This window comes from Lepidochelys kempii, chromosome 5 (assembly GCF_965140285.1).
Source record: "Lepidochelys kempii isolate rLepKem1 chromosome 5, rLepKem1.hap1, whole genome shotgun sequence".
Lineage (NCBI taxonomy): Eukaryota > Metazoa > Chordata > Testudines > Cheloniidae > Lepidochelys > Lepidochelys kempii.
In genome coordinates, this window is record NC_136384.1 from 88,671,722 (window position 1) to 88,694,359 (window position 22,638).

Here is a 22,638-nt window from a genome sequence, read left to right on the forward strand (position 1 = left end):
GCTTTAACCCACACAATACCCTTAACGATTGAGTATGGTTACTGCCTGACACCCTTAACTCTTCCTCTGGAGAGTTTCACCCTGTTAAACCCAAATGTGCAAGTCATTAATACCCTTTGTTACAACACTACAAAATGTATCAATATCAACTACAATCAGTGGAAATAAAGTGAAAGGAAAGACTAAGCTATTAAGAGTGCTATTAATTTCACTGTAAAGTCTTTGGCCTGTGGAACTTTGGGGGACGTTTCTATTATCTTTGTATAAATAATTAAATAGTCAAATAGAGATGTGCTTGCCTACATCTTGTGGAAGCGTAGATACTATGAGAACATACTTGCCAGAAATGGGTTTACTCATTAATGCAGGTGTTAACATGAACTGGTAATTAGCCTGTTGGCAATTTACTTTCAGAGAAACCTTGGAAAAATCTTACAAATGTCAGTTACTTTTACATTTATCTCTTTAACTTATGAGCACTGCACACACAAAAAGTTTTCATCATTATGCTAAAGTGAGTGCAGTAACTTTATCCCGAATTGTGTGCTAAAAGGTCACAACCACAATTATATGGAGGTGAAAGATATTTTACCAAAGGCACTTTAAGATGAACAATTAGGAATCATAATTACTGTAGTACAGCATATACCTCAAGTGCCAGCTTTCTGAATGACAGAGCAGAAGCATGATTCATTCCCATTAAGTTCTTCTTTTGCTTCCATGGTAAAAAGACTGCATGTGAATTCAATGTAAAGATCTAAAGCATGCTGCAGTAGCACCATATTCCAGACAGCAAAATAGAAGAGGACTGGTAACTGGTCATTTGGGTTTTCTCCTTTACAGAAAATGAATAGTCAATATGTGCGCTTTGAAGTGTTTGGATGTGAAACTGAGGAACTAACAGATTTCTGGGAAAAGACAATTGAAAAACAAACTAAGCATCTGCAAATTGAAAAAGAACGTCAACAGAGAAGTGCTCTGCCAAAGTACGTTGCGGTGGCGGGGTGGGGGGGGGAAGGGGTGCTTGCTTCTGTGGGTTGGTATTGTAATCCTTTAAAAAAATAATAAATAAATACATTTAGTGCATGCCATAGATGCCAGAAGGACAACCCAGAAAATATGGGTTCTCTGTATAATACACAACAACAAAGCTTCATGCGCTGCCCCTCCCGCTGTGTGCCTCAACCATGACCTCAATGGCCATCTCATAAAGACGAGAGAGGGTAGTTTATTCTTGCGCCCTGCTCAAGCCACTAATGCTACCTTTCTCCCTCACAGTCTGGTGCTGTGTGGAGCCTCAGCTCAACCACAGTAGAGAATCTGGCCTTAGATCATTTAGCCTTTCTAGCCTTGTGTTCGCTAGGAAAAAATGTGTGTTCTTAACTCAGAGTAGCTAATGTAACTAACACACGGTCAATCCCTAATTAAAACAAGGCAGCTGTAGTTTCAACATGTGTCAGCAGGCCAACGCACACCCTAAGCTCCCCTCTAGTCTTTACCTCAGCCTGCTAACCTGTGAAAACTATAAACTGCCTTGTCTTCAGAGGATCTTACCTTGTGTTGGTTACCCCGAAGTAAGAACATGCCTTTTCTTTTTTTTCCCCTAGTGAAGATACACCTTTTCACACAAGCTGGTCCCAAATAAAGGAAGCGTTCAAAATTCACCCACCCTTTTCCTTTTCTTTTTTTGAAAAAAGTTTAAAATCCAACAGAAGAGGAAGGAAGGATGGATGGTGTTGCAGTTAGTGCCCTGGCTTAGGACGTGTGAGAGCTGAGCTAGTTCAGTTCCTGGGTCTGCCTTAGATTTACACTGTAACCTCAGGCAAGTCCCTTAATTTCTCCATCCTCGGCTCCCCACCTGTAAAATTTCTCCCATCTTTTGTCTGTCTTGTCTATTCGCTCTTTGGGCCAGGAACTCTTACTATGAATCTGTGCAGTGCCTAGTACAGTGCCTTGATCCTTTTTGGGGCCTCTAGGTATTACTGCACTAGAAATGAACTCCCACCTCTCGCCTAACCTATCTGGTCAACAAGTAAGAAGTCTTGCTCCTGGCAAGAATCTTGTAGATTTAACTGTACACAGTCTCTCCTTTGCTTTCAATCTAGTAGTGCCAGAGGAAACCAAGAAAGTACTGTAAGAGGTTGTCCAGGAGGTGGCAGCAGCCAATCTTGAGAATTAAGGGATGACCTCACAAAGTAGCTTTGTCAAGCCAGGAGAGATGAAAACTAGAGATGACTGAGCCCCAAAGCTCAGGTTAGGTTTCCTCATGTCATCCCAGGGGCATTATGCTCGAAGACACTCCAGACGAGCAGGGTTTGGTAGATCTCCCTACTGCTGGTGGAGCAGCACCAATGGTAGCAGTGGTGGAAAATGTTAGAAAGATGAGTTTGGTGGTATCTCTCAAAGCCCAGAGATATGCAAGACTGGAGTCTTTTTGGTGATACCAGTGTTTATGTTTCCTGTCTTAGACTCAGAACTGAATGGAAGGAGAGGCTGGAAAAAAGGATACAGATGATGAAGACTCAAAATGAAGAGCCGGCTAGTTGAAGGCTTCTTACACATTTGGGAAAAGAAGGAAAAATGTTTTGCAGAAGAAAACCGTAGTGTACCCAATTTATTTTTATTTACAAGCTTTGATGAGATTTATTTTACAGCACCATCATCATGTAGGGAGTTCATATGTGAAACCTTGACTACTGCTGATGAGACCTATTCTCTATGTGAACCCCTCATTCAGTGAGGAGAGAATAAATGTGTATGGATCCTAAATTGTGGTTCCCTGATGCAGACAACTGCCTGGAAAAGGAATTTAGTATCATTTTAACTAAATGCTCATTGAAATAGTCTCCTGTATATTTTACTAAATACGCCTTAGGTTTCTATACATACTGATATTATACAGCAATTTAATGTCATGGTTTTCCTTTGAAATTGTTTAATACATTTTTGGGTTTTTGACTACTATGAAACCACAAATATACACAGAGAACAAATACACTTAAAATATATTCATTTATTACTAATACACTTTGGGAGCAGGTCCAATTCCTCCTCCTTATAAGACAGATTGTTTCAAAGTGTATCCGTCTAACCCCTACCACAAATGTGCAATAGCCTTTACTAAAATGGAAATGTTTCAGTGGAATAATGCTATCCAGTTGCTTCTTTTTTAGAGTGACTGCCACAGGAGTAATGCATGGCAAAATGGGTTCTTACAAAACACACAAAAAATCCCTTTGCCTCAATTGCTCAGCTGTCAGTCTCTTGCGATGACATCATTTGACTACTTCTCCAGTCTCCATATTGTTCCAGGGTAGACAAAATTTGTATTGCCAAGGGGGAGGGGGGCGCAGAGGAGAAATCAGTAAAAGCGAGATTCTGGTTTGTAAATAGCTTAGGTAAATTGTTATCATAAAGCACATTTAAAATGTTATATTTTCCTTTGTACATCACATTTCAAATATGCAACTTTGGAGTGACCTGAGGGCAAAAAACAAATATGGCATCCAATAGGAGTTGTCCACATGGAAATGACAGGCTGATCTGGAGCCTGAAAAAAGCAGTTCAAATATAAAAAACTACCTCGGACCACATGCTCAGAAATCAAGTCATCGCAACTTTTGAAAAGAATTTCCCTGTGGGCTGAAACTGCCTAAAATATGCTATGCTCCATTTCTTCAATATGGTTTTCTTACACTGCTTTCAAAATGACATAAGCTAAACTGAAAAGGCACTCTTATTTCACATCTACATAGGGAGTTATAACACTATAACTATAACCATATAATTATACCTGTAAATGTCCCCATGTAGACAAGCCTCAAGGGAGTTAGGCACACAGCTCCCATTAAGTTTTAGTAGGAGTTAGCTCCTTTGAAAATCCCAGGCTGTGCAGCTCAATTTTCTCCTGACTTGCCTGTGCTCAGCACCTCCTAAAGCCAAGACCAAATTCTGCTCTCAGGGTTGCACTAGATTTTACATTGGTGTAGCAGAAATCAAAAACCCAAGGGCCAAAGGTTATGGCTGCACTACAGCTTAAGTCGACATAAATTATGTCATTCAGGAGTGTGAATTAGCCACTTCCCTGAGCAACATAATTTATGCCGATTTAAGTGCCAGTGTGGACAGTGCTATGTCAGTGGAGGAGCATCTCCCAGCAACATGGCTACCACCACTCATGGGGCTGGAGAAATTAAGCTGATGGGAGAGCTCTCTCCCATCGGCTTAGAGCAGAGGTCGGCAACCTTTTAGAAGTCTTCATTTATTCACTCTAATTTAAGGTTTCACGTGCCAGTAATACATTTTAACGTTTTTAGAAGGTCTCCTTCTATAAGTCTATAATATATAACTGAACTATTGTTGTATGTAAAGTAAATAAGGTTTTTAACATGTTTAAGAAGCTTCATTTAAAATTAAATTAAAATGCAGAGCCCCCCCGGACCAGTGGCCAGGACCCGGGCAGCGTGAGTGCCACTGAAAATCAGCTCGCGTGCCGCCTTTGGCAAGCGTGCCATAGGTTGCCTTCCCCTGGCTTAGAGCAGCTTCATTAGAGAGCTTACAGCAGCACAGCTGCATCAGTGCAGCTGCTAAAACGTGCAGTACAAGAGAGACTCAGACTTACTGTACCTGAAAATCTAGGAGTGAAAATTTTACTACAGGATTCAGATGGATTGACTACTTTCCATACATATTCTCTTCCAATTAAATGAATCATGGGGAGCAAACCTGTCAGAATCCACTAGGGGGAAAGACTAAGAAAGAGAACAGAGTGCCTGCTTTCCAAAGCATTTCCCCAAGATACTACAGGCTCCTGATGTCACTGAACTTTATTTCAGTGATATCACAGAATGATGCATAGTGGGATGTCTTGAGCAAATTAGGATGTGCCAATAGATTTGAAGAGAAGTGAATAATATATATTTTTAAAATAGTAAACTGAAACTTATCTTTGTGCTGAATGGATCCTCCCCAGCCTGGATTCTGGGAGCTCTAAGAACATATTTCTGGGTTTAGCCCAGTGTTCAGTTTAGCTTTGCAATTTACCTTGAGTGTTTAAATGAATTATTTTGGGCTCAGGTTTCACAGTGTTAGATTTAGGACTTTGGGTCATGTTGTGATCTTTATTTATCCAGGTGGTAGCAACCCATTTTGATTACAAACTCAATCTCTTTTTCCAGGGCAATCTGACTAGTAGCTTTATAAATTACTAGTAACAAAACAGTACATTCCCACAGCAATACATACGATTTAAGATCAATCAGCAAAAACTAAAATACGATAAAACTGAAATTCATGTCAAGAAACAAACTTAATCAGAAGCAGGAGCAGAATGTGAGATGAAAATGTTTGGGGTCAATTGAAAAGATGGGAGTATAAGTCTTTAATTCTCCTTGAAGGTCATTATAACAGTCAAAAGGAAGTGAAGAGTAAACTTTAAGACAAGCCAAAACACTGAAAAATGTTCCTTACCTCTAGAGACTATAGGACAGAAAAGGTTGTGGTTTAGTTATTGATAAAACTATGTGGGCACTGTAGAATCATTATTGCTTAACAGAATGAGCCAAAGGTCCCTCTGGATTATTTATCAGTCGCTCTTAGTAAAGGCAGAGCTTTTAGCAGTGTGGGATGTGCAACCAATACAGTGAGATCTAGGAATTTTTAAAAAACACTTCTTCAGAGGACCACTTCATTTCATTTGATTTTTTCAAACCAAATGAATATAAAAATGGGATATTTCAACTATGCCAATCCATTTTAATTATTTTTTGTGATTAAAATATAATACGTTTGTTTATCCTTTCTAGCTTTCATTATTTTACCATTCTTCTTCCTAACCTGGATACCGTGTTCCTAGAAGATGTATTATGCCTGTTTTATTACATATGCACGATTCAGAACAACGTTTTAAAAGCTTATAACACAGACAAAATTGGAAGTAGCATAGTTTTACCATCATCTAAAACAATCCAATCCCTCTCAGGCTTTATTTATGAGAAGTATATTCAATGCTACCATGGGAATGACACATACTCCATTTTACCTGTATTAATGGCCCTTCTGTTGTGTGGATAAGGTCTGACAACTGTAAAACTGTGTTTAAGGGAGAGTTTAAAAACAGTTCCTTAACATTGTTCCTGAGTCCATTGTTTTCCACAAACTAGGAATTGTCTTTGTGCTCGTTTATGCAATGCTTTGAACCTGAATGACCTACTGAAATCAGAGCAGAGTTCTTTCTTGCTAATACAGTAGTGTCAATTTTGTCAGCGAGTCCGAATGGGACTGGGTGAACTTTCACAAACCTGACCCAGCGCAGTTTCCTTAGGGCTTGTCTACACTGGCAAGTTTCTGCGCAGTAAAGCAGCTTTTTGCGCTCAAACTGCAGACATGTACACGCTGCCAAGCCACTTTGTGCGCAGAAACGCCTCAGTTGCAGCGCTGCAGAAAAACCCACCTCGACGAGAGTCGCAAGGCTATTTGCGCAGAGGCTCCAGCGCTCTATTGCCATTGAAAACACTTGATTGCTTTCTGGGCTGTAATTGGCCTCCGGAGCTGTCCCATAATGCCTCAAGTGACCGCTCTGCTCATTGTTTCGAACTCGGCTGCCCTAGAGACATGCGCCCCTCCTCTTTCAAAGCACCATTTCTGACAACCTTTGCGCACTGTGCTGATCTGCTCTGGGACACAAAGCAAACCATTAATGTGGAATGCTCCTGCTGTTGAACACAGAGGCAGGTGTGTGCGGTGCAGAGAGCCCAGGAAGGGTTTTCCCCTCCCCCTGCCTTACAACTGGCTGCTTCCTGCCACTGTGTGAACTTACAAGACAGCATGCTGACACACTCTCTGCCCCCCCAAACACACTGTCTCTCTCCCCTGCTCCAAACACACACACGCTCCCGGTCACACACTCTTTCTGCCCCCTCCACTTCATTGCCAGCTGCTTTTCAAACGGAACAATGGGACTGGGAAACCTGCATCATGTGACGCTGTGTCTGCCCCATGAGGCATTGCAAACCCTTCCCAAAGCACCCTGAGGCCAGTTGCACAGTGGGATAGCTACCACAATGCACTGCTGTCTTTGCTGTTGCAAGAGCTGCTAATGTGGATGCGCTCCAGCATCACAAGGAGCACAGTGTGGACACGCAACAGCGGTTTAATTCCAGCGGTTTAATGAAAGTGGTATAACTTGTGGTGCAGAAACTTGCCAGTGTAGACATACCCTTAATGAACTGTATGTCCAGCTGCTGCAGAGGGCCCTCAGTGTTTGGGTTTTTTCTTTTAATAGTGGCAGCACTACCTAAAGAAAAGACAGACAGACTGAGCTCCATCCCAGTTCAAAGATAAGCAGGTCACGCATCATCATGACTCTTACTAGATATTCTATACTGTGTTAAAGTATTGGAGTTATTTGTATTACAGTGGCACACAGAGGCCTCAACCAAGATCAGGACCCTCTTTGTCCTAGTCACTATCCATACATTTAGTAAGAGACAATCCCTGCTTCGTACAGATTACAATCTAAATAGGCAAGACAGAAAAAGCAGGAGGGAAAAACAGAGGCAAAAGAACTGAAGTGACTTGCCCAAGGTCAGTGGTACAGCTATGTTATCCAGTCCAAGTACCAAGCCCCAATCCAATGTCCGAATCATTGGATCACATTGCCTCCGTTCATACAACCACCACCACTCTCTCATAATCCAGAGTAGACCTGAAGCTTGATATTTGAAAAATAAAACCATCCAGGGCCCAGAACCATCAGAGACTGTGGGATCTAGTGAACATATCATCAGGAATGGATTGAGAAGGGGATTCCTGAGAAGCAAAACTATGTGGGCAGAGGGGTAAAGAACAAGAAGACTCACTAGACCCAGGCCAGATGACTGAATTTAAAGAAGCAGGATAGATAATTTTTAGAAGGGCAGTCAAAGATTTTGGAAGGAGGGGTAGTATCTGAAACTAACAGGGCTTAGATGTGGTTCATTTGAAGGACTAAGATTCAGGACAAGTGTTATTTTGAACTGGCCCATTCATCCCTACTTATTACACCTGTGGTCTCTGAAAGGCATCACCACTCTTGTGTTGGTCCACCTGTTGCACATACACATTAAGGGCCCCATTTTACAGAACTTGGTCTGCAGGATAAAACCTTCAGTCTGTGGAACCAATTTTCAAATTTGGGCAACCACGTTGCACCAGAGTACTCCAATCACCCCTCAAGCATCTGTTTTAGCTGCCTACCTGCCAATTTGAGCTCCTAAATGTATAATTGTGCACCCTAAGTTAAGTACCATTTCTTTTGGGGCTTTTTATAATCTGTGCAAGACCACAGCTGAGAGCTACACAACACCCCAGTGAGCATGGAACAGCCCTTATTTTAATCAAACCTTCTCACATCCTGCAAACAGCACTTGGGACAATCCCAAAGATTCTTCTGGACTGATGCAGCAACTTCACATGAGGCCAGATCTGAAGCCCATTCAAGTCTATGGAAAGATTCCAATTGACTTCAGTAGGCTCAAAATTAGGCCCATTGCACCTAAAGGGAAAGTCTCAGGGCAGACAGCTGTACTCTGTGTAGCTTACGAATGTTATGACTTGTTGTCTGTGTACAGCACTTCTAAATGTCTAGAAGTTTGCTGTCTGCAGCTCCTTGGCAGCCATTTTGAGCAGCAATGTTCTGTGCTGTCTGCCACAGAGATGACACACACAGTTGGCTCTCACACAAATGTTACTTTTGTTCTCTCTTGACTTGCTGTTTCTCAATATAAAGTAAATGTCATTATCATAGAGTTTGCTTTTTGTTTATGAGTAAACATAACCACCCTTTCCACCACTGTTTATTACTGCAATCCCTCCAGTTTACCCCCAGGATTTTCCTTACAAACCCAATCTCTTCTAACCATTTGCTGACTTACTTGTGGAAACAATGTGCATGGCCTTGTCTGCAGCCTGCCTAAAGAATGCCTACACCTTCCTGAGAAGCGTACTTTAATCCCCTTCTCCCTCCTGCTTGAAAACAGGGCTTTGCTTTATCCCATCATTCTTCTGTCCAAGAGAGCTGAGTGGGGTAACCTTGGTGGCAGGAGTCACTGTTAGGTGAAGTTCACTCTGTGAGTTGAGTGCATTGCTTCTCTGACCCTCCCAACCCCTCACTGCCTAGGAAATGAAAGGCACAAATCCACAGAACAGTCTAATAATGACCTGTCAACTTTCACTTTGGAAAATAAAGCTGTTTTTTGAATTGTAGGAGTGGGGAGCACTTTAAGGAACTGAGTTCTACCATTTTAAAACTCAGACAGCATCTCAGAAATGGCAAACAGTAATCAAATGTTTAAAGAAAAATTCTTCTTATCCTGGGATGAGACCTTAATACCAAATTCCATCACAGAACAAATTTTTATGGACAAGCTATAAAGCCCTTTGAAACTAGGGGTTTATAAGGGGAATGCTGATACAGACTTAGCCACCGCCAGGGAAGAACAGCTCTGCTATGATTACTGAACACAATCTATAATCTGCATGGCGCGCTGAGTCAAAAGGAAAATGAGAGGCTTTGCATAATGTTGAAAATCAATCAGGGCTTTGATGTCTCTCTAATCCTACACTATCTCATAGTTCATTTCATGTCCAAGTGATGTGTCATGTCATTTAAGATTATTGTAATTAGAAGGAATGGATCAGCACACAACAGGAGAAAGAATATGCTCTTTATTTGATTTGATTTACTTAAATTAAACACTGTTTTTTCAAAACATATAAGTGGCGTCCACTGTTTTAGATGGTGTTTTTAAAAGGAAGAGGTGGGAAATTATCAAGTAGTCTATTCACAAAGAAAAACAAACAGAAAGCAGCTTGTATAATCCTTATACTGTTTGCAGGTTATTAATATGCAATGTATGCATTGAAAGTCAAATCCTGGGGCAGCCTACATGCCCACAGAATGCCCCAAATTAACTTCAAAGCCAAGGCTCAGCTGTGCAGAAAGTCAATAGCAGTGGAGATTCTGTGCTGTGGGGCCATGCACCATGCTATACGATTACAAATGAGATCTCAGTTGATAGCCTGAGTTTCCACCACCAGAAGGAGCTATGTGGACAGGCATGCAATGTGTTCGACCATGGGGCCACGCAATACTTATTTAGATTTAAAATGAAGCCGTTGAGCCAATGCTCCAGGCACCTTAATGGATCATCAATAATACAATGAAATCCCAACAGCATTCGAGTAATCATTTCAAAAGAAACTCAGCCAGCCAGAGGCCTACTGAAACTCCTTTCCCCCACTTCATCTTTGCTGGAAACTACAGATGTATGGGAATACTAAGATTCAGTAGCACAAAAGCCCTATATGCGGTGTAACAGTGAGCATCGGCTATTCTTCTCAATGGCCTGCATTGCAGCCTGTGACCTAGGTGTGCAGACAGCTTGGCTGCTTGTGAACTAAGGATTCTCTCCCCATCCCCTGATATTTTCCATGACTTGCAGGACTCTTATTACACAGGGTTTTGCCCCACTCTTAGGTTTCACTCTATGAAACTTTGCAGTTTCAGATTTCAGAGATCAGCGGTACAAGGCTTTTTCTTAATTTCAGTTCACACAGGATCACAACCCGAGTCTTGGGTTCAAACAAATCTAGCCCCTCCCCCGCTGTCTCCCCTCCCCCCCAGCCATGCCGCCACACAGGCAGCGCTCCGGGCGACGGGGCTGCGCACTTCTGCAGGGCAGTGCGGCAGCATGTCTGGCTCCGGCCGGGTGGCACAGCTGCCAGACATGCTGCTTTGAGCAGCATGGTAAGGGGGCTGGGGGTTCCTGGGGGGCAGTCAGGGGACCGGGAGAAGTTGAATAGGTGGGGGAGTCCCAGGGGGCTTGTCAGGGGGTGGTTGGGTGGGGCAGAGGTTCTGGGGGAGCAATCAGGGGATGGGGAACAGGGAGAGTTGGAAAGGCGTGGGAGTCCCGGTGGGCCTATCAGGGGGCGGGGGTGTGGATAGGGGTCAGGACAGGCAGGTGACAGGGAGCAGGGGGTGTGTGGATAGGGGTGGGGGATCCCGGGAGAGGGTGGTCAGGGGACAAGGAGCAGGGGGGTTGGATGGGTGGGGATTTCTGAGGGGGGCAGTCAGGGGTGGGAAGTGGGAGGGGTCGGATAGGGAGCAGGGCTAGGCTGTTTGGGGAGGCACAGCCTTCCCTATCTGACCCTCCATACAGTTTTGCAACCCCAATGTGACCTTCGGGCCAAAAAGTTTACCCACCCCTGCCCTATGGTGATCTTCTGGTCCCGGAAGAAAGTCCCTGCTTGCAGCTTCCTGAACAGGCCAGTGTTCCAAAAGATGTGTGCGTCATACACCTTTCCGGATCAGCCTGCATTAATGTCTGTGAAACACGCACAGTGATCTACAAGTGCCTGGAGAACCATTGAGAAATACCCCTTCTGATTAATGTACTCAGAGGCTAGGTGGTCTGGTGCCAGAATTTGAATATGCGTGCCATCTATCATCCCTCCGTAGTTAGGGAAGCCCATTTGTGCAAAGCCATCCACAATGTCGTGCATGTTGCCCAGAGTCACGGTCTTTTGGAGCAGGATGCGATTAATGGCTCTGTACACTTCCGTCAACACGAGTCCAACAACTTTCCCACTCCGAACTGTTTAGCAACCAATCGGTAGCAGTCTTGTAGCCAGCTTCCACAGTGCAATCGCCAAATGCTTCTCCAACGGCAGGGCAGCTCTCATTCTCGTGTCCTTGCACAGCAGGGCTGGGGCGAGCTCATCACACAGTCCCATGAATGTGGCTTTCCTCATCTGAAAGTTCTGCAGCCAGTGCTCATCATCCCAGACATGCATCACGACGTGATCCCACCACTCAGTGCTTGTTTCCTGAGCCCAAAAGCAGCATTCCTCTGTGGTCAGCACCTCCGTGAATGCCACAAGCAATCTCATGTCGTAGCTGCTACGCATGATGAGATCAGTGCCACACTCCTCTGGCCTTTGTAGTTTAAGGAATAACTCCATTGCCACTTGTGACACGTTGGTCAGAGTGAGCAGCATATTGGGATCCATTCCTGCAGACTGAAGCAGCAGGGTGCGCAGTACACAAACTGTTGAAAGATGGCAGCAAATGCGGATGGAAGCACAGGGATTGCTGGGATGCGAAGCAATGCATCACAGGGCATTGGGACAGGACACAGGATGCCCCGTGAACCCTTCCACCTTCCCACAACTCTTGGCGGCAGAAGAGGAAGAGATGCTCTGTGACTAAATCTTGGGGGTGGGGGTGGAGAGGACTGTGGATGGGGAAGGGGTGCTGGCCCAGGGCGGGGGGCACCAGCTGCCTGGGGCTGCGGGACCAAGGACTGCTGCTGGGGGCTGCCCGAGAGGCTGGCTGCAGAGCTGCTCCATCAGCAGCCTGCGTGGCTGTCCCTGGGGCCACCTGAGCAGCTGGGGTCAGCCACCCTGGCTGCTCCAAAAGTCACAGAGGTCACAGAAAGTCACAGAATCTGTGACTTCCACGACCTCTGTGACAAAACAGAAGTTTTTACTGCAGCTGTGTGAAAAATATGTCGTTCCTAAATCAAGGTTAAAGGAATGTACTCTTGCCATTATTATTTGTTGTATTGGGGTTCAAAATTCCCCATACCCCTTGGAACAGCTCTGTGCAAAGCAGCTAAATAAACCCTCCATGATTTATACATTTAGAAGATATATGGGGACTTACACACATTGATCGAAACTGAATCTGTAAAGAAGACTCAATGTAGGCATCTGTTTGGAGAACTGAATGAAAATGTTCATTGTTTATTATCTTTTTCCAAGCCAGTTCACTCACTCCAATTATTTTCATGTTAAATGGATTAAATCAGGAAGCCGTTATCACTGGGCAGAGGCTGTTTTATGCAGCCAACTAAACCATCGTCCTTTACAAATAGGTTATGGGACACCACAAATTATTCTTATAATTAAGCTGACCTTGATCTCCTTTTTTATAACTTCATTAAACTCGAGCTCAAGGGAATGTAAATAAAAGTCTCCAGCTCCTCAGTACAAATGAGTTAAGACAGACTTGAGTCCATCTGGGCCAGAACTACGCTAGAAAATTTTACAGATAGCACTTTTGCTAGCACACAGCTCCCACCATCGCAATGTCAGCCAGGATAGCATTCAGAATCACAAGTCAGGATCAACAGGGAACCAGAAAGCTCAGAGTGTGGCCAGACCAAGAAGTGATTTACAAAAAGAGTTTAAATATTTCCTGAATCTCTCACAAAGGATTTGGCTTTGCACTCAAATCTGGAGGTGAAGTTTCTTATTTATCCAGATTGGTTCTCCCACAGCTACTTAGAACTGTTGAATTTGCTACCACTAGACTAAAGAAAAGGAGTACTTGTGGCACCTTAGAGACTAACAAATTTATTTGAGCATAAGCTTTCGTGAGCTACAGCTCATAAGCTTTCGTGAGCTACAGCTCAGCTCACGAAAGCTTATGCTCAAATAAATTTGTTAGTCTCTAAGGTGCCACAAGTACTCCTTTTCTTTTTGCGAATACAGACTAACACAGCTGCTACTCTGAAACTAGACTAAAGGTTACTCTATTTGGTCAGGCTCACATTTACTTACAGAGGGGAGCAGTCAGCACACATCAGCCTCACTGAGGGGACTGGAGTTGCTTCTGTGCTACATTGGTTAGTCCTAGAGCTAACTGGAAAATTTATAATTTTTTTTACGTGGAAAATTTCAACTTCTCATCAAAGCCCCAAGCCCCCAACTTCAGTTTTTGGCAAGAAAATTGAACAGTTTTGAGTAAACGAGACACTTGTGGGTCAGAGGGATGAAATTGAAAACCCAATCTTCCATTGGAAAAGTTTTGCTGTGAAATTTTCAAACAGTGCTAGTTAGTGCAGCTGACTCAAAAGCACCTGATTTACCTTAGTCACAGCCAGAGTGTATACCTGTTAGTCAAGGAGATGCATTACTGAATAATCAGTCCATTTTCCTATTTTGAGGTATGGGAAGAAATAAATGGTTGTCACACAATGATCACAGGCTAGCTAACCAGCTTCTACATCTTTTAAATATTTATTTGCACTAATGGCCAAGATTTTCAGAAGTGACGAGTCATTCTGCATGCCTCCATTTTTGGGTGGCCAACTTGAAATACCTTTAGAAGGGTACTCATAGTCAGAGGACGCTGAGGTTCAAGTACTTTCTGTAAGTAAAGGACCTTTTAAGGAATCTCAGGTTGAGCCCCCTACAAATTAATCACCCAGAATCACTATGAAAATCTTGATCAGTCTCTTTTTAAAAGGTAAATTTAGTACTTCTGAAGGCATGGACTTGACAGGCCTGAAAAATAAAGTTCTTTCTCCATAGAAAAGTTAGAGCATGGACAGCAGCCCTCCAAGTTTCCATACCACACTTCTGATATTTTTAAACCCCAAGTGACCAACCCATAGGCACAAAAGAGTACCTTCATTTCCACGTCCATTTAGTCTTTAGCCTCTATTCTGAGGCTGGCAATAAGAATACCTTGGGCCATCTGGGCTGCTGGCTTGGCGATGGGGACACCTGCCCACTAAGGAATGACACACAAAAAACCGACCCAAAGATGATACAACACTTCAGTCACTGTCCCAGTGACCTAAAACCAGAAGGTCTCCATAGTTCTTTGCCAGTCATATGAGCCATGATGCTTGCCAAAGCCCTACGGCGCCATATTCAATGACGATAACGTAAAACTTCTGTGAAACCATATGTCAGTTTCAGGTCACTCTCTTTTCAAAGATTCCATGTTGTTTGATTTGATTTGAAGACTCATGTCAGACTAGCCAATAGCAAATTACTTCTTAGTCCAGTCCAGCCCCGTGCAATCCTGACACAGCAAGCTGTAACAGGTAGAGGCAAAAAAGGAAATGTGTGTTGGAACAAGCCACCGCCTAGCAACTCCATAGTCACATGAGCAGTTCTCACTCACACAAGGGTTTCTATTGGCTTCAGTAGGACTCCTCATGTGAGTTTGCAGGCTCAGATCTGTTCTTTGGAATGACTGAATATCAGACTTGCCGTTCAGACATATATCCTTCCTCTCAGCCCAAGATGTGACTAAAACTCAGCCCATTGAGTCTGGCTGTGGCCCAGTCTCAAAACCTGCTGAACATCATCCACAAGTACTGAATGGAGCAGACTTCCCAGAGATAACCGGGAGGGGCATACCATTCTGGTATCAGTCCCTGGCTCCCCACAGGTGCTGCTCGTATTCCTTCTGTTGCTTTGCTGCAACTGCCTCTGATACATCCAGGTTGTTTTCCTGAATAAGAGCTGAGCATTCATCCTGGCATCTCTTTGGAGAAAGTACTTAGGAAGTGGCACTTGCTTCAGTGACTTGTGGTACACTTCTCTAATGCAAAATACCCCCAGTTAGGATGGAGGGGCCTACACTGTAATATTTTACATTGTTTGAACATGACTGTGAAGAATCAAGTTAGCTGACATGATGTTGTGCATGATTTTTCAACCAACGCAGACCATTAGGGTTTAATTACAATTAGCTGACATGATATGGAACATGAAAGTTGTGGTCAGCATCATATCAACTAACTCACTTTTTAACAACTGTGTTCAGTGGGTAAAGTTTTATACAAAAAAAAAGTCTCGGTGACATAAGCAATAGATGTAAGAGTTAATGAATTTAAATAATGCCTTCATTTCTTCTTTTCCTTCCTCCTTTTCTTCCTCCCAAAAGTTTTACAGTTCACCTTTATAAACTAATTTTAATTAAAGAGGAAACTACAACTTTTAATCTATTAATAAATGTACTACTCCTTATGATGGTGCAGTAATAAGGAAATTAATATAATATAATGTTCTGACATAATCTGCCTCTTTAGAACACTCTAATCCTTTTTTAATTGCTTTATAAAGTGACTATGATTCATTGACTCACTTACTTTAAAAGGTTTCAGAGGAACAGCCGTGTTAGTCTGTATTCGCAAAAAGAAAAGGAGTACTTGTGGCACCTTAGAGACTAACCAATTTATTTGAGCATGAGCTTCTAAGGTGCCACAAGTACTCCTTTTCTTTTTACTTTAAAAGGCAATTAGTAAAGTAGAACCCAACGGTGAATAACTAGAAGGTTCCTAATGCTACAGGCTAAATTATGCCACTCCCATTGAGAGTTTGCTAGAGTGGGGAGGGAATATACACTGTCACAGGGACCAGGTACAATTTCTCTCCCCATATTGTGGAATGGGGCTAGTGATGCGTACAGCATTGACTAGCCCCAGAGAGTGAAAGAGAGAGACACTGTGAAAGGTGCAGCTTAGCACATCCACCTCACCATCTGAGGATACTCACTACCTCTAGTCCAAGGAAACCCTTACCAATATGCTGCTGCTCTTCCCGAGGTCTTCTTCCAGGCCTTCTCATATGGCTTCAGCTGAGCCTTTCCTGTGCTTATTCCCTGGTTCTCTCTCAACAAGGGGTTGCCCCAGCCCTGGTCCCTATAGAATTTCAGCCCCCCCTTGTCCCTCTCCACCAGGTAGCATTCCCTCTTCCCAGCAGGCTTTGGTCCCAATTTATAGTGAGTTACCCGATCCCTGTACTACAAGTAAGTAAGATGATGTGCTATTCTCCCCTCCCCTCTTTTTCTGCAGAGGCATAATTAAGCCCTATCCCAGGGGTCTTTTGGCAATGTTTCCTGCTCAATTTCCTGAATTTCATTAGCAGGAAGTTCACTCATCTTATTTTTTGTCAGATCCATACATGACCTCTCTGTAGCACAGTCAACTTTTGAAAACCAAGACATGTATACCTTCCATTGGAACTTGACTAGGATATTTATTGTTCTGATCAATGATTAGTAAATATTCAATTAATTTTTGCTTGAATTTTGCACTGTCCATGAACATCAACTGATGTTTAAATCGTTGGTAAACATGGGATCTCCCAGAGAAAATGCATGGGGTTTACCAGCTTTTCTGAAAGGTACATTTAAAAGGCCTAAACAGCTTATGAGTGTCTCTTTCCTTCAGAACCTAATTCTGTAAAAGAAGCAATTTAAATGAGCTAGAATTTTTTTAAATGACCATTTAAACAAGTAAAGCAGTTACTTTTATTATGGAACCTATTTACTTTACTATAAAGAACATCCAATTAGCTAAAAGAATCACAATATATGATACAATTCACACAATTCATTTTCCTAGGGTAGGCAGATCCTTCAAGGCTACAGAGTGTAGTTCTAACATGGAAAACCCAGGAGAACTCCAATGGACATGCTCAAAAAATATATTTTATATGACCGATACTGCATGTGTTCACTTGATTTACGTTGGCCATGATTTGGTTTTGCCACACCACAGGATATGCAGATGGATCTGTAAAGTATCTCTGGAAGACTGACACTTGGCAATACTCACCAAGGGTGAAAAGTCCATGAAGCTATGGAGTGCAAAATCTCTCATTATCACTACAAGGCATGAGCTTTCCTCTGACATGTATATCAAAAAGGTAGAACCTATAGTCTTGATAATGGTTTTCAAAGCCATCTTATCCAGGGGCAAACCCAGGTTATAAGAAACCGTTTATACCAGGTTTCAGTGTAGCAGCCGTGTTAGTCTGTATCCGCAAAAAGAAAAGGAGTACGTGTGGCACCTTAGAGACTAACAAATTTATTTGAGCATAAGTTCTGTAGCTCACGAAAGCTTATGCTCAAATAAATTTGTTAGTCTCTAAGGTTCCACACGTACTCCTTTTCTTTTTATCTATACCAGGGATTCTCAAACTGGAGGGTCAGAACACCTTAGGGGGTCATGAGGTACTACATGGGGGGTCGCGAGCTGTCAACCTACACCCCAAACCCCGCTTTGCCTCCAGCATTTATAATGGTGATAGATAGATAGATAGATAGATAGATAGATAGATAGATAGATAGATAGATAGAGTGTTTTTAATTTATGGGGGGGGGGGTCACACTCAGAGGCTTGCTATGTGAAAGGGGTCACCGGTACAAAAGTTTTTTGAACCACTGATTTATACAACTAGTTTGCCAGCTACTGTTAATTTATAGGTTTCTCTAACGATGCACATCACTTCACATACATTAATGACACTTCACAATACCACTGGGAGCCAAGCAAAAGCATTTTATCCCAGTTTTACAGATGGGAAACTGAGGTACAGAAAAGTGAAGTAACTTGTCCAATGTCAAAGTGGAAATCTGTATAAGAGCCAAGGACAGAACTCAAATTTCCTAAAATTCAGTCATAAGATCATCCTTCAATAGCTAGATCTTTTTGTGTTGTATAGGCATGTCTTATGATTCTCTAGATACCAGTTGACATATTCAGAACATGTTCCACTTAAACTTCCTTTATACACTATGCTTTCATGCAAATAACTGGGTACAGAATGCAAAGTTTAATGCAGCTAATAGAGTTTACATTTACATTGCTATTAGGCTGCTATACCATAGCAATACACTGAACTGATAGTGCCCTTGGTAATAAATACACACTAAAAAGGAGGGGGAAGATTAAATACTTTCTTAAGCAGTAAAACTCTTTCAAAAATCAAGTGCATTAAGGAAATCTGTTAATTCATACTGATGGAGCTGAAATAATAATGAATGAGTTAACTATTGTGATGTAACAAGGAGTCTGGTGGCAATTCTCTTGAGATTTAATCTATGCCTCTGAGAAACCACACTGGTTTCATACAGCCAAGCAAATGGCAACATGATAATAGAACCCAACAATAGCAAAGTCAAGGGTTCCTGGTGCTAATTGTCTTGCTAGTCCCTGGCACACCTTAGAGCTATTAGCTTTTAAAGAGCTGCTAAATTGTACTGAACCCCTCCAGAAATGTCAGTTTTCACCACGTTGCTGCATTTAAAATCAAATGTAACATAATTCAGAAGAGAAAACAAGGAGATGCATTTTTCATTCTAACATCAGCAGCATCTCCAACAAATCCATCAGTGAGGTTTTTCAATTTTATTTTTATTAAGCTTTATAATAAATGTAGATATCTGAAAACAATGTCTGATCTGAAGTTACAGGAATCAGTAAGAAAACAATTGGCCAAAAATGAATAACCTTCTGACACTGATCTTAGCAAACTTAAGCTACAAATAAAAGAAGAGAAAATACCAAAAAAAAAGTTTCATCTATGTAATAAACATCTGGAACAGTCAACGTTTATTCATTAGCTAACCACAACCACATCACATTAACCATTCCATTAGCTATATGTTGTTGAGGGCTTGTGATGGCCACTATATAATTATTTTGCATTTTCAAGAGTAAGAGATTCAGGGCTTGTCTACACGGAGAAATAACCCAGAATAAGCTATTGCAGAATTCCTTTCTTATTCTGCGCCCAAAATGCCTTTGTGTGGTTAGTTTAATCTACTTCTAAAATGCATTAAGTTAAACCACAAAAAAAGGGACTCTGAAGCCTGGTTACACTAGAAAATTAGATCGGTTTAACTATGTCAGTCAGGGGTGTGAAAATCCATACCCCTGAGCTGAGTAGTTAAACCAACCTGAAGTCCCCATGTAGACAGCACTAGGTCAACTGAAGAATTCTTCAGTCAACCTAGCTACCACCTTTCAGAAAGGTGGATTACCTGCACCAAAGGGAAAATCCCTCCTATCAGCATGGGTAGTGTCTACACTGGAGTGCTACAGCAGTGCAGCTGCAGTGGGGAAGCGTTTTAAATACAGACAAGCCCTCACACCTTCTCTGCATTAGACAGTTGTACCACCAAGGAGTTATTTCAGTATGAATGTGTTTTATACTGGTACATCTTATTTCAGTACAGGAAGGGAAACAAGCTGTAGCTCACGAAAGCTCATGCTCAAATAAATTGGTTAGTCAGAGCTGTAGCTCACGAAAGCTCATGCTCAAATAAATTGGTTAGTCAGAGCTGTAGCTCACGAAAGCTCATGCTCAAATAAATTGGTTAGTCAGAGCTGTAGCTCACGAAAGCTCATGCTCAAATAAATTGGTTAGTCAGAGCTGTAGCTCACGAAAGCTCATGCTCAAATAAATTGGTTAGTCTTGAGCTGTAGCTCACGAAAGCTCATGCTCAAATAAATTGGTTAGTCGAGCTGTAGCTCACGAAAGCTCATGCTCAAATAAATTGGTTAGTCTGATGATCACTTTAGATAAGCTATTACCAGCTGGACAATGGGGTGGGAGGAGGTATTTTTTCATATTCTCTGTGTATATATAAAGTCTGCTGCAGTTTCCACGGCATGCATCTGATGAAGTGAGCTGTAGCTCACGAAAGCTCATGCTCAAATAAATTGGTTAGTCTCTAAGGTGCCACAAGTACTCCTTTTCTTTTTGCGAATACAGACTAACACGGCTGTTACTCTGAAAGCTATTCTAGTATAAGATAGCTTAATACTGGTCTAATTGTGCCCATATTAAGGTTTGTACTGGTATAATTACATCAGTAAAAATCACCCCCTTGTTGACATAGTTAGCCTGCTTTTCAGAATCTTCCTTTTTCAGAGGAAGAAACGTAAAACCAAAGACAGCTTGTGGTAATTACAGCTCCTCTAACACTTTAACAAGAGATAGGAATGTTAGGCCTAGTGTCTCGGATGAATTCCCATTCAAATAATTGCATTCTGCCTATCTAAAAGTCTCCCTAGACATTCAGATATGTTCTTCACTTTCTTTAATCCTTTACTATTCTGCACTTTCTGTTCTGAATTATGGTGCATGTTTGCTATGTGCTTCCACCCCAGAAGTGGCTAAGATCCCAGTCCTGCAAAGACTGTGTTCTGGTCTACACTTAAAACTTAGGCCAACATAGCTTCGGTGCTCAGAGGTGTGAAAAATCTAAACCCCTGAGCGCCATAACTATGATGACTTAAACCCTGGTGTAGATGCAGCTAATTCAATAGAAGAAAGCTACCATTGCTTGGGGAGACAGAGTTTCTACAGTGACGGAAAAACCCCTTCCTATGCGTACACTATGGCATTACAGCAGCAAAGTTATGGTGCAGTAGCTATGCCCTGACACTAGTGCCCGTAATGTAGACATGGCCTTATGAACATGCTTAACTTTACGCACTGTTGAACTCCTCACTGTATGAAAAGTTAAGCGTGTGCTTAAGTCTTTGCAGGAGCCTGCTCACCTTATCTGTGATGAGTAATCCCCTTGAAATGAATGGAACCACTCACATAAGTAAGTGGCCCATCGTTTGAGATCTATAAATATCAGGTACTAATTATTGTTTACCATCATTATCCTGAGTCAAAGTTCATGGAAACAAATAGTACTTCAATTTGCAAGTCTTTGACTCCCCTTAGGTTGTAAACTTCTTTTTTTTAAATGCAGAGACCTGATGAAGATCATTGTTTATCGGCCACTTGTATGTGTGTGAGAGAGTAGGATCATGGTGAGAGAGAGGATCAATTTTCGGGGTCAATTAGGGAGGGAATCATTACAAGAAGAATGAATTGCTTTGTGAGATTAGTGAGTACTGTAAATTTCTCCTTCCTTATTATACCTTTACATAGGCACTCTTTCACCAGTGAACTCTGAAGGTAAAAACAAACTGGACAAGACTGTCACACCGGCTCCTGTTTTTAATAGAAACTCAATGGCCCCCATTATATTAACTTACTTACTTGAAATGAAAACGTCAAAATGTTTGGTTTATTTCTGAGGCGCCATTGCAGAGTTTCTACTTCTTGCAATTTTACTGCACACCTCATGATGTTTGTGATTTTTATTAAAGCCTATGCTCCTGGATCATATGAGAATTTTAGCCTTCATTTAATACAAATTAGGTTTCTAGCCTTTGTTTTTGCAGAGAAAAGTAGAAAATATGAACCTTGAAAGCTCAAAAACAAGAAAGCAAAAAAGACTTCAGAATTTATTACTGTTTAAAATCATACGGTTTTTTAAAGCAAATCTCTCAATATTGGGGTCTGAACTCATAAATGATAAATGCTTGGGTATGCAATACTGCACCTGAAATAACAAGAAACCACTTTGAGATAGGCATGCACCCAATAAGTGCAACAGGCCTCCACTAATATAGAGCATGGAGGGTTTTCTGCAAACATACTTGCACTCATTTAGTCAAACTGGTTTAGTTAAAGTGCAAATCCCTGTGTGGAATTATTTCAGTTTCATTCAAACCTGTTCCTTAAACTACACCAGAATAAAGTATGGTTTAAACAGAAACAAGTGTGTCTACATGGCCTTTTGCACAAGTGTAACTAAATCTGTTTAAAATCATATCTTAAGTTAAACCCATGACACTCTGCATGTAGACAAGCACTTATTTAGGGATATGCACATTTTATAATCTAATAAATAATACATTATTATTGCATCCCTCCCTTATCTGTCAAGGTCCTTATGGGACTGCACAGTTAAATAATAAGTTACCAACCATTAAAATATTGTATATAATATTTAAAAAGTCCCAAACAAGGTAGCATATTACACAAAAACAAACATACAAAAACTCCAAATATGGTCCCTTTGCTGGTTCCTGACTCATTTTATTTTTTTCTGGGCTCTATATCTTGATCAAAAGACTCCAAATTTGCACCATTAGCCCTATCATCCTGCATCCTGATGCTGCACAGAAATTTTCAAGACAATCTGAGTGTGCATGTGGATAT

At 41.8% G+C, this 22,638-nt stretch overlaps 1 protein-coding gene across 1 annotated transcript; it reads left to right on the forward strand.

Moving 5' to 3' along the window:
• The first annotated feature begins 846 nt into the window (after nucleotides 1–846).
• Nucleotides 847–2,547, forward strand: LOC140912085 (protein FAM240B). Its single transcript, XM_073346236.1, has 2 exons — nucleotides 847–986; nucleotides 2,469–2,547. Exons 1-2 carry the CDS (start codon nucleotides 847–849, stop codon nucleotides 2,545–2,547), a joined length of 219 nt encoding a protein of 72 aa, XP_073202337.1.
• The last annotated feature ends 20,091 nt before the right edge of the window (nucleotides 2,548–22,638 follow it).

Coding starts and splice junctions, on each gene's coding strand:
- LOC140912085 (XM_073346236.1), top strand. CDS start 847: ATGAATAGTCAATATGTGCGCTTTGAAGTGTTTGGATGTGAAACTGAG. Junction 987..2,468: donor CAGAGAAGTGCTCTGCCAAA/GTACGTTGCGGT, acceptor TTCCTGTCTTAG/ACTCAGAACTGAATGGAAGG.